Genomic DNA, 13,015 nt, shown 5'->3' with positions numbered 1-13,015 from the left:
TTATATATTTAACAGATTGGTAAAACAATCTATAGACCATCCACTTCATAAGTATTTCTCAGATAATTTGTTTTCAAAGTCACTGATACAGACATTAAAGTCTCCATTGAATTTTCTTATTCTCTCTGTCTCTCTCTCGTTGGTAGGAAGGCCACCGATTCTACATAGTAATTTTTAGACAGTCAGCTGTGTTCAATTAGGGAGAGTACCTAATTTTCAAATGAAATGAAAATTACATCTATTATTTACAATATTTTGAAAAATAAATCTAATTTTATTCTATACGTTTATACTGTAAACTGAAGGAGCTTCATTTAGGTATTTTAATATATTCCAGAATATGTGCATTTATAACATATTAATATTTACTATAGGGTGTAAAAACATTAATTTAAGAAAAATCCATTCTATACATTACCTGAAATGTAAAGCAGGGGTTTGAAGATCTACAATTATTTTATCTTCTAATCTGAACTGTCCAAAGAAATAAATCCTCTTGTAAGGCAGAATCATCTCAATGAGATCAAAACATATTGATATCCTTTGAATGGTTAAAAGATACTTAAATAACTAAAGTGATGGACTTATAAATATTCTTAATAACAAAGCCCGGCATATATATTTATATACACATATACCTATAAAATAATTTACTATATTTCATATATCATTAAAAATAGAGATGGTAATCTGATTTAAACCCAGACATTTCTTGTTGATATTTAAATTTAGAAATTTCAGTATGAAAGTGAAAAAATGATCTATTTACCTGGAGGACAGACCTTCTATATCCTCAATAATGCTTGACCTGACATCAGAATAGATCTTGAGGACCACTGAGGACCATCTTCTCAGAATCCAGAAACTTTACTCAGTTGATTTCATGCTAAGATAAACTCAGGCCAAGTGTAATTTAAAACTACCAATAACATTAAGGATGTTCATTTACTGAGCCTGGGTCAGAAAATAAATATTGAAATAGATATGCATACAAATTGTAACAAAACATAATCTGAAAACTAACTCAATCATCAAATTCAAAAGCATTCTCAGTAACGGTTGCTCGAATTATGGCATTCAACCTGATATCTTCTGCTTCTTTCCTAGTGCTCTATGTTTTTGTTTTGTTTTGTTCTTGTTTGAGGGTCACAGCTGGCTGTGCTCAGGGAATACTTCTGGTTCTACACTTAGGGTTCATTCCTGGCAGGCTCAGGGTGGGGAATATGCAGTGTTGGGGATAGAACCCAAGTCGAGCATGCGCAAGGCCAAATACCCTACCTGCTGTACTATTGCTCGAACCCCAGGAAAACTGAATCTTACATCATTTTAGAATACAATTTAAATGGCTCAGGAAATATACTGCTTTTAGAAAAAAAATCTGATCAAACAAATTAGGGAAAGGGCTTAAAGGAAGCCTACAAGAACCAGAAAGGATAAGACAAGCAGCTCTTCTTTATACTTTTAGTAACAAAGCAGGATTATGATCTCTTTTTAATTTATTTTCCACTTATATAATGTAGCATAAATAATTCTACTACCTAAAGAGATTTCTTCTATCTACAGCGGATAAATCTATAAACTTTGATTCACTACTTTAAGTCTTTCATGGATAAAATACTTTAAAAATCAAAACATCAACGCCTATGGGCTTCCTTTTCAAAAAATGCTATTCTGAATTCGAGATTAAACTATATTCAATATGGCTTTTCATATGATGTACTTTGTATTTTGTTTCTGTAAGATCCTAATTCATAATGGTGTAAATTCATAGTAATTCCCTAGGAGAAGGAGCATTTTACTTATTTATAAAGTAAAGACCTTTTTTTTCTTTACCAACTATTATGCTTAACAAACTTATTATAGGGCTCTGAGACTGGAGTAATTTCAGAATACCTAAGCACACACTGCTATTAGAAAAGATTGGAAAACCAGGGGTCTCTGTATTTATTAAACTGAATCACTTGGCAATAAAATTCAGTTAACGCTTTAGGCATTGAGGAAACTTCTTCCCATTCAGATCTGCTGCTGTGGTAGACCTGGACTTCATCTGTAATTTCATCTGGTGCATAATCACCACCTAAGATATAAATTTTATCTTCGATTCCAACTGCACCTGCATTAAAGCCTGCGCATTCGAAGGATCCTTCACCCTTCCAAACACAGGTATCTGGACAAAAACTATAAACCTTATAGGTAGAAAGGTCACAAATGTACAAGGTGCAGTTGACGGGGACGGCCTTAATTAGCGTTGCATGAAAGAACTGCCCAAACTCGGCTACTAGCTCAGACCATTGGTCCGTTGAAGCATTGTATTTAAAAAAACAGTCCAGTGATGGATTGAAGGCATCTGTAATTTCTACCTCTGACCCCAAAACGTAAATGATATTCTGACATGTGCTTGCCTCTGGGTAATAAATGCCTCTGGGTAATGGGCTCACCGACACCCATTCTTTGGAAAGGGGGTCATAAGATTCCACGTCTAAGAGGCTCTTAATGTCCTGAGCTCCCCTAGTCTTACCACCAATGACAAACAATCGGTTGAGTGCCATAACGGAGGTGTGCATGGTTCTTGGTGTTTTCATAGTAGATACCAAGAAGAAGTCATTTTTGACTGGACAGTAACACCAAGCCTGATCGGTGGCATCGTGGTAAGACTCTGCAATGTGAAGTCGAACCGTTCTACAGCAACTTCCCCGGCAGCCTCCAGTCAAAAAGATTTTCTCCCCGTAGCTTGACAGGCTGGATCCTGGCAAGTCAACCAGGTGCGGCTGGGGTAGTATTTTCCACGAATCATTTTTAATATTATAGCAAAATGTAAACTGCCTTTCTCCGTTTTCCTCAGTTTTGTGAACGAATATGTATTTTTCAGTTGTGGATGGTCGAGCGTCAGGGAAAAGTCCACTAGAACTTTGCACAGACTTTACGGCATCCAGGATGATGTCAAGACAGTTTGTGTTCCTGAGTAAAGGCTCTTCACTGAGCAAACATTCTTGAAGCATCTCTTCAGATAACTGGTGCAATCTTACTTTTTTAATCAAATGAGGCAGATACTTTTGCCTTGATTCTAAGTTATGTTTTGTCCAACTAAGGACAACTTTTAGTACAGTTTCTTCTTCGGGAACATTCAATTCGTCTGATTCCAGACATTTTTGCAATACACCAAAATTCATTTCTAAAAAGTCCTTGGATTTAAATAATAAAGAAAAGTGATGCTGTACAAAATATAATGCATGATCAAACAAATGCATAGATCCATAGCTATCTGATAAAGATAACAACTGTAAACAATTGACAAGATTAATGCTTTTTATTAAAAAGTCACTGCAAGCTTTGGATAGGAAGGAAACCTGAAGAAATGATGACAGTTGGAAGAACATTTCCACATTGTCATCTGTTATCTTTGTTTTTCCTGTATAGGCATAATCAAGAAATGCTTTTACTGCTTTAGAGGATAAATTAGTAATGGTAACACTTCCATCATCTCTTTCTTTCATGTTGACTTCAAACATAGCCCTGCAAAGTAAGGAATACAGAAGAACAAGTAAACAGGAACATTTTACTCAATAATTGGGGTATTTCTTCCCACAATGCCCTTATCTAACCTTCCTTTTGAGATGTCAATCCCACCTGGATGATGAGACCCACCCACACCTAAGTTGGACAGTCCAGTCTGAATAAAGAATAAGAGTGTCTGCCTGGGATAAGGGAGAGGAGCAGCAGCAAGGGAGACAGGCAGAGCTCCTGAGAGAAAGATATGACTTAGGCAGACATGGCACAGAGACCCAGGGCATAGGAAAGTCATGAGGGAATAAAGTGAGCTGACACTGATGAAACTTTAAGTGACTGTTTGTGGATTATTTCTCTGCCATTATCCTGACTCTTCAGGTCCGTTCACCTGAGGGGTTAGAAACACGGTGCCCGAGGCAGCCTCACCCAACACATGGATTTAATGCCTTGTATTTTATATTTTAATCAACAAATAATCATTTTAAATCTATTTTGGGGGAAAGGAGGACCCACACCTGGAGATGCTCAGGGGTTACTGAGGAATCATTCTTGGCAGGCTTGGAGATCATATGGGATGCCAGGGATTAAACCTGATTCATCACATGCAAGGCAAGTGTCCTTTCTGCTGGACTATCTCTCTGATCCAATAATTTTCAATCCCAAAGATTTACTTTACCTATAGGATACTTATTATTAATGTATTATAATCATTTCATTTATTTTTGAAATTTTTTTCTTTTTTTTTTTTTTTTTTTTTTGTTTTTGGGTCACACCTGGCTGTGCTTAGGGGTTACTCCCAGCTCTATGCTCAGAAATCACTCCTGGCAGGCACAGGGGACCATATGGGATGCCCGATCCAAACCACTGTCCTTCTGCAGGCAAGGCAAAAACCCTACCTCCATGTCATCTCTCCAGCCCCTATAATCATTTTAACAACTCCAGGAGTTATAGATAACACAATTCATCTAAAATGTTCTATGTAACTGCCACATTGGAACTACATAAATATAAAATAGCTAAGCTATAGCAGCTAAAAATGGCTATAAACATTAATAAAGTCACAATATTTTTAGTTATAAAAATAACTATATTATCTACAAAAAAGTCCAAAACACAAATAGACAAAATACCTGAAAAAGTCACTGCAGGCTGCTAACACACAACGATGGCATGGGATTATTTCATCCTTCATGATTATTTTAAAATCATAAAAGATATTTTGTTCTCTAAAATTCTGTAGTACATTTAAAATTTTCTGTCCATGATCTTCTGAGACAAGGAAGTTGTTCTTCTTCTCCGATGGAAGTCCATTACATGAGCTTTGTTGATTGAAATCGTAAGAATTATTCATAGTCGATTCCATCTTCTCTTGGAACTGGAATGAAAAAAACAAAATCACTGATACAAGTAGAGTCCTAATTAAATGTTCAGACTCCAAAAATTGCCCTTATTGACAATTACACAAAAATGTTCAATAATTATAATCATATGATAGTAAATTTTAAGCATGTTTTCATGACACAGTAATAAATTCACATTGATTTGCATGAATGTTGAGTTCGCTGGAGTAAGAAGTATGTTATTAAAAGATAATTGTTCAAGACTAATCATTACGTTAAATAACAAATTCTTTTTTTTTTTTTTTTTTGGTTTTTGGGCCACACCCGGCGGTGCTCAGGGGTTACTCCTGGCTGTCTGCTCAGAAATAGCTCCTGGCAGGCACGGGGGACCATATGGGACACCGGGATTCGAACCAACCACCTTTGGTCCTGGATCGGCTGCTTGCAAGGTAAACACCGCTGTGCTATCTCTCTGGGCCCACGTTAAATAGCAAATTCTTAAGATGAATAAATAGCTTATTTGGGATTTCAGCACATGACTAGACTTATCTGTATATACACATATATGTATATATGTAAGCATTACTATTTATGTAGCAGTTAGCATTAAGACACATACTAACCAAACTCTTAATCCTCCAGCCATTTATTTCTAGTTGTAAAGCAAATAGCAAAGTACTGATTTTAAAGTACACAAATATGCCTTCTAATATTAGACTTCAAAGGTAAGTAACTGAGGAATCAGGCATGTGATTGAGACAGTGGAGCAAATGCCTAGCACATGAGAGACCCCGAATTTGACCCCTGGCAGTACATGGCTTTCTGAGCACCATACCCACAAAAAGAAGCCCCATCTCCGAGTGAGCTTGAGGACCAAGTAGAGGCTTGGCAGCCCCGCCAGAGAGTGGAGACAGAAGCCGGAGCACTGCTGGCCTTTCAGGGCTGACAGGACATGGTGGTTCCAGGCAGTCAGGGCAGGATGGGTTGGAACCCTGGAGCCATGGCCTGGCTACAGGCTCCTGTGCTGGCCTCTGAGAGCTGTCCTGAGGAAGGATCGGGGCCAAAGATGCAGAACCACGAGGCAGGGGCATGAGCAGAGATGGGTCGGGCAAAACCCAAGAGACCAAGATCACAGAGGGCGCAACTGAGACAACAAGAAGTGGCCCTGTCGTCCAGTACTGCTGAGTATGGCACCTATTTAATATAAGAGAAGTGACTGATGGGGGCCGGAGAGATAGCATGGAGGTAAGGTGTTTGTCTTTCATGCAGAAGGACGGTGGTTCGAATCCCATATAGTCCCCGAGTGAGCCTGCCAGGAGCGATTTCTGAGCATAGAGCCAGGAGTAACCCCTAAATGCTGCCGGTGTGACCCAAAAAAAAAAAAAAAAAGATGAGAAGTGACTGAAATGACCAGAATGCTGGATTTTTATTAATAAGAAGTTGCCTTTTCTAAGAGTCAAAAGGGGAAAGACAAGCACTGGTACACAGTGGATGGATTTGAAAGCAGGAAGGAAAAGAAAATGACTTTATATGAAGAATGGTCTTTTCAAAAACAAGGTCAGGAGAAACCGAGGCAGAGCAGCATCAGAGTCCTGTTTGTCAGGACGAAAAGCAGGCCAGAAATTCAAGATCACGGAAGGTCAGATAATTACGGTTTTCCCAAACTATGGATTTAGTTCCAAGCATTAAAGTTTATACTAATAAATACAAGGAGTGGGGAAACAAAGAAAAATAATTAGGGAACTAGGGAGCCAAAGCAATTGGGAACCAGGATTCTATAGTATGCATTTCTGTCCTGATTCTCTATGGCTTTGCTAATCACCCCCCTTGGAAGCAGCTTTAGATAACCATGTTTTTAAATTGTTCTTTACTTGCATGCATTTGTGACTTTAGCTGGAGCTCCTGATGCTCTCTTAAGGCCAGTCAGAGGCGGTCTGGCTGAAGAAACTGAAGGTCTATCTGAAGTCCAAGTCCTTATAGCATCCTTAAGACACTTTTAGGCACTTTTCAGGGCTGGAGCACTAGTACAGCAGGTATGAAGCTTGTCTTGCATTTGGCAGACCCCATTTCAAGGCCTGATACGTCATCTGATCCCCAAAGGCCCCCAAAGCTTCAGGAGCCATCTTTCCTGAGCACAGAGCCAGAAGTAAGCCGTGATGTGCCCTGATCTCCCAAAACAAACAGAAACAAGCCAAATATCTGTGGTATGTCCACGGAGAACAGAGATGCAAACAATTTTAGCAAATTTCTAACAAATTGAATTGAGCCATTCAAAGAATAGGCACACAGCCACGTGAATGCCGGGATGGTTTAACATAGGTAAATTTAAGGATGCATCATCTTACTCGAAAGGTAAACATCACACGATCATCTCAATAAGTGTTAGAAAAAATGCAATAAAATTAAACTTCCATTTATGAGGAAAAAAGAGACCACAACTTAGTATAATAAAGGCCTATGTGATAAGCCTATATTGCAAGCATTATAGTCATTACCAGAAAATTAAAAATTTTCCCTCTAATCAAGAATATGGTAATGTCAACCCTTACACCACTCTTTTTTAACATAATATTGAAGTCCTAACCCTAGTATTTAGGGAGGAAGAAACAGGCATATCATAGGAAAAGGAAGAGGGAAATGACCCATTTATAGGTAAAATAATTGGTTATATAAAAAAAATCTCAAAATTACCACCAAAAAGCTATTAAGTAGTTCAACAAATTCAGTAAAGATACAGTGCACATGGGGCCGGAGCAATAGCACAGTGGTAGGGTATTTGCCTTGCACGTGGCCAATCCAGGATGGACCTTGGTTTGATCCCAGGCTTCCCATATGGTCCCCAGAGCCAGAAGCAATTTCAGAGTGCCTAGCCAGGAGTATCCCATCACCAGGTGTGGCCCAAAAAGAAAGAAAGTCACTTACTACTTAAAACCCTCAATAGGCTAAGTGCATATCTACCAAAATTCCTATAACATTTTTAAACAGAATAGTAAAAGTAATCAAACCACAAAATACATCAAATAACCAAAGAAATACTGAGAAAGAAAGAAAGAAAGAAAGAAAGAAAGAAAGAAAGAAAGAAAGAAAGAAAGAAAGAAAGAAAGAAAGAAAGAAAGAAAGAAAGAAAGAAAGGAAGGAAGGAAGAAAGAAAGAAAGAAAGAAAGAAAGAAAGAAAGAAAGAAAGAAAGAAAGAAAGAAAGAAAGAAAGAAAGAAAGAAAGAAAGAAAGAAAGAAAGAAAGAAAGAAAGAAAGAAAGAAAGAAAGAAAGAAAGAAAGAATAGCAACAACAAAAACTGGAGGCTTTACATTCTGATTTCAAACTATATAACAAAGCTACATTAGAATCATATGGTAAGGACCTAAAGGCAAATATATACACTAATGCAACAGAATAAAGAGCCTGAAAATATGGTCAACTAATATTTGACTTTAAAAAATTAAGTGGTAGGAACAAGTTGAATCTATATATACTTTATTATCGCATCACAGAAATGAATATAAAATCAATTAAAATTCTAGATTAATAGTGAGGTAAAAAAAATTGGGAGCAAATCTTGGCGATAATAGTTTGGATGTCATTCCTAAAGCACAAATAACAAAAGCACACATAAGCAAGTAAACTGAGCTAAAAAGCTCTACACAGCAAAAGATCAACAATCAGTGAAAGAAACCAGAAGGAGCGATCTCATTCCCTCCAGATCTCACTCATGTGGATCAAAGAGAAATTAAGCAAGGAAACAGAAACTAGGGATGATAAACTCGCTGGCTTTCACTACAGAACAGAGGTTCCCAAGAGGGAGAGAGGATTGAAGAAGGAGGAGACGGACCAGAGGATACCAGGACAAGAGTCTCTGTCTGGGATTATGGTGATGGTGGAAGTACATTGATTTTATGCTCTGAAGCTATGGATGTGGACACTATTGTAAACCAGGCTACCTCCACTACCGATATAAACCAAACCAAACCGAACAAAATAACAGCAAACGTTTTAAAATAAACATTAAGTATAAAACCATTGCATTTTACAGAGTAAAACATTTGTACCCAACTAAGGAGGAAAAATAGATGAAAATAAACAAGAAGCTTAGACAATGGGACAAAATATCTGATAAACCATTTAAAACTGGGATAATATTCTGCATAAGATTAGGAACTTGGGGCCCGGAGAGATGGCACAATGGTGTTTGCCTTGCAAGCAGCCGATCCAGGACCAAAGGTGGTTGGTTCGAATCCTGGTGTCCCATATGGTCCCCCGTGCCTGCCAGGAGCTATTTCTGAGCAGACAGCCAGGAGTAACCCCTGAGCATCACCAAGTGTGGCCCCCCCAAAACAAAAAAAAAAAACAAAAAAAAAACCAAAAACAAAACAAAACAAAACAAAAACAAGATTAGGAACTTATATAATTCAGTAGTACAAATGCCAATAATATAATTTTTGAAATGGGCAGATTAGAAAGTTTTCTTAAAGGTGTTCGACATTAGCAATTATCAGACACATACAAAATGAATCACAATGAAATGTCATCACATCTGTGAGAAAGGGTATTATTAAACAGACAAGAGACAAATCATGATGGTGAGGTTATGGAGGAAAAAAATCCCTTGTATCTGTTGGTGGCGAGAAAAATTGGTTTCCATTATGAAAATAGCATAATGACTTCAAAAGTTTAAAAAATAGAAAAGAAAAATAACAGGGTCTGGAGAGAGAGTGCAGATAGCAGACCTGGGTTTGATCTCCACTAACCTAAATGGTCCACTGAGGCAACAATGTGTGATTCCTGAATGCAAAACCAGGAGTAAACCCTGAGCACCACTCTGTATAGCCAGCTCAAAAAATTTTTTTATTTTTTTATTTTTTTGGTTTTTGGGTTATACCTGACAGCACTCAAGGGATACTCCTGGCTCTATGCTCAGAAATCGCTCCTGGCAGGCTCAGGGGACCATATGGGATGCCGGGATTCAAAACACTGTTTTTCTGCAGGCGAGGCAAATACTCTATCTCCATGCTATATCTCTGGCCCTCAAAAAATTTTTTTTCAAATCAACTACGATATGTCCCAGTAATTCAACTTCTGAGTATCCATATGAAGGACATAAACTCACTCTCCCAGAAATATCTGCATCCTTGTGTTCACTGTGTCATTATTTACTGCACAATATACTATATTTGTAATATATATAACTATAATATACTATATATAAATATATATATACAATATAACATGGACATAATCTAAATATCTATCTGCAAGTGAATTGTAAATGGGAGGGGTCATTCAGCCTAAAATAAATAGACACTCCATAGGGTGAAAATTTCTAAGTAGTAAAGAGTAGTATAATAAAAATGGCATTTTTTCCTTCGTTTCATATACAATTAGCACTTTTTTTTTAAGATGGCTTGTTGGTGTCTATAACTTTTTGCTTAAGGAAGTAAATCAATTCTCAAGTTACTGTTCTTTCTTTGAATATCTCCCATTAAAGTCTGAAATAAGTAAGTGAATCAATAAAATCACAGAAATCAAGCCTAAGATATAAAGTAAGAAAAGCCCCCCCCCACCTCCCAGAATACCTGTGTAACTTCACATAAATGGAATATTAAACTTGGGCTTGGATTCAACCAGTCTTCCAGTGATAGTTGTTTAATCACTGATGCTTCAAAATACAGCAAGATCTCTTTTGAGTAGATTTTGTATTCCATTTTAATTATAGAGTCTAATTATATGGTGGCTGCTACAGTAGACACTATAGTGAACAAGCAGTCATGAGTCTGCTTTCTGTAAAAAAGAAGACTAACATTTTAAATTTCTATAAATATTATGATGAGCTAACTCAGAAATGAAAATAAAAATGAGGGGAGGCATAGTTAGTGTCAGATAATGGTAAGAGTAGACCCTGAACCAGCCTTTCCACTACATGTGTTACATACTCCCATCTTCCAAATCCTTGTTTCATACTTTATATATAGAGAAAATGGAGCTCTAAGAATTTAATTTGTCCTCTGTCACAGAGCAAATAAGCAAGGTGCTAGGGTTCTAGGATGTAAGCCCAAGGATATTTGGGGGCCCATACCCCACAGTGCTTAAGGGAAAATGAAGCTGAGATTTTAATTTGTCCTAGGTCACACAGCAAATAAGCAGGGTGCTGCAGGTGCTGGGATGTAAGCCCAAAGATATTTTGGGGGGGTCCACACCTCACTGTGCTTAGGTGTTAGTCCTGGCTCTCTGCTCAAGGAGGATTACTTCTGGTAGGGCTCAGGAGATCATATAGGATGCTGGGGATCAAACTCAGATAGGTCAAGACAAACACCTTAACAATCTTTCCAGTACACTCACAAATTTTAAAGAATAGAAAAGTAGCTTAAACAATTATATACATAATCCATTTCAATATCCAAAGTTTATATTGATGACAAAAAGACATTCCCTGTGCTAATGCATATAGGCAGAGGGGCTAGTGAGATAGTAAGGTGGTGAGGGCACTTTTCCTTGCACACTGCTGGCTCAGTTTCGTCCCCAGTATAGCATAAGATCCCCTGAGCCCCTCCAGGAGTGATCCCTGAACACAGAGGCTGGAGTAAGCCCTAAGCATTGCTGAGTGTAGCCTCAAAATAAAACAAAACAAAATATATATAAGAAGAAATTTAAGTGCTACAAAAGGAATGAAGATCAGAGAGAGGAGAAAATTCCAGGGGGGGGGAACGAATACCATGATATTGTTTGCAGGTATATTAGGCATTAAAATTAAAAATAGGGAGCTTAACTGGTTCCAAGAATAGTACATCTAAGTAAAACTTAGTAAATCAAAGTTAATAAATAATTCCAAATTTTCTTACCTGTTTCACCAAAAGTAGTAATTACTGCACAGAATATGTAAGAGAATGTGCATGGAAGTGTTCTAGAAACAGACACTACACCAAACTCATAAACATCTATTCAAACTGGACAAAACTATGAAAGTTTTAATACGATGCTTTGATACATGAGGTTAAAAGTGGAACTGAGTTATGATGATTAGTGCTGTTAAGGATATGAATAGATGCCTTATACCTTGAGAATAAGTAAAGTACTTTACTTAACACTTTCTCTTCTTTCATCTTTTTATCTATGTTTTTAAAAGAAGTGGCAAATCTAAACATCACTGTGGAACCTGATCTAGGTTTCAAGAGATGCTAACCAAGTTGACATGTCTTGCCACTAATTCATTTCACAGTTCTTTTGAATATCTCTATATGGGAGTGTCCAAATTGTCATCTCTTTGGAAAGGATTGGAGGGCTCAGCTACATGCAAGAGCTATTGAAAACTGAATTATGAGCATAGGACCAATTTTCTGATGGCTGGAAATTACCCACAGGAAACAGGTAACCATTCTTGTTGGTCTTAGTTGGTGATCTCTAGACTCATCTACAGAGACCAATTTCCAACCTGGGGTCAAAACGCACACAAGACTATAATGGTGAGCACTTCCTTAGAAATGCCACCTACATCCCACAAGAAAAATATTTGGAAGCAGACATCTGTCCGGCCCTTCTGGATGTCTGGCAACTGACCAGAGGCATCTCGGAAGATCTGCAATCGGTACTGGGTTCTGCCACACAATGAGATGATAAAATTCCTCCTGCCTCCTGTTTGCTCACTGGGGCTTTGGCTAGGTTTTAGGCAAATGCAAAAAGTTTGGGGGTTTTAATTTTTGGTTTTGTATTGGGGGCCATACCCGGGGAGTGGGGTGAGTTCAGGGATTCCCCCTGAGCAACCAGGAATCACTCCTGGCAGGCTGGGGGTGCAAGGGCATGCATGCAACATGGACCTGCTGGGTGCAAGTCAAGCATAAACGTTGGAAGCTGCAACCAAGGTCAGCAGCAGCATCAGTCCGGATGCTGGAGAGCACTGGGAGCCTTCAAGTCCAGTTTCAAGGATGCACGGGTGTTATGGGTCCAATGTCTGGGCCCCAAAGGGTTGGGACGTTTAGGAGAGCCAACTCTCAGGGCCTCCAGAGAGCAATCATGCAATCCCTCATGCAATCCCTCCCAAGAGCCAAAAAGCTCCCAAATGTAGGCTCTTCCCCTTCCCCACGACTCCTGGGGGGAAGACCCCATCTTTTGGTACCCAGTACCAGCATCCCACTCCTCCGCAGACCCGGGAGCTCACCCACCTGCCTCTGCAGCCTGCGAA

At 38.4% G+C, this 13,015-nt stretch overlaps 1 protein-coding gene across 1 annotated transcript; it reads right to left on the bottom strand.

Annotated features, from left to right (window-relative positions):
• Window positions 1-671: 671 nt before the first annotated feature.
• Window positions 672-13,004, bottom strand: KBTBD3 (kelch repeat and BTB domain containing 3). The gene is made up of 3 exons (XM_049778558.1): window positions 12,996-13,004; window positions 4,638-4,882; window positions 672-3,513 (listed from the first exon to the last, which is right to left on the bottom strand). Exons 2-3 carry the CDS (start codon window positions 4,868-4,870, stop codon window positions 1,911-1,913), a joined length of 1,836 nt encoding a protein of 611 aa, XP_049634515.1. The 5' UTR covers window positions 4,871-4,882; window positions 12,996-13,004; the 3' UTR covers window positions 672-1,910.
• Between the last annotated feature and the right edge of the window lie 11 nt (window positions 13,005-13,015).

This window comes from Suncus etruscus, chromosome 8 (assembly GCF_024139225.1).
Source record: "Suncus etruscus isolate mSunEtr1 chromosome 8, mSunEtr1.pri.cur, whole genome shotgun sequence".
NCBI classification, from domain to species: domain Eukaryota; kingdom Metazoa; phylum Chordata; class Mammalia; order Eulipotyphla; family Soricidae; genus Suncus; species Suncus etruscus.
The sequence above is the reverse complement of the archived record's forward strand: the minus strand, read 5'-3'. Positions and strand labels throughout refer to the sequence as shown.

Excerpts from the sequence above, each read along its gene's own strand:
- KBTBD3 (XM_049778558.1), bottom strand. The coding sequence starts at position 4,870 with ATGGAATCGACTATGAATAATTCTTACGATTTCAATCAACAAAGCTCA. Across the intron at positions 3,514-4,637 it reads GCCTGCAGTGACTTTTTCAG|GGCTATGTTTGAAGTCAACA; the intron begins GTATTTTGTCTA and ends CTTACTTTGCAG.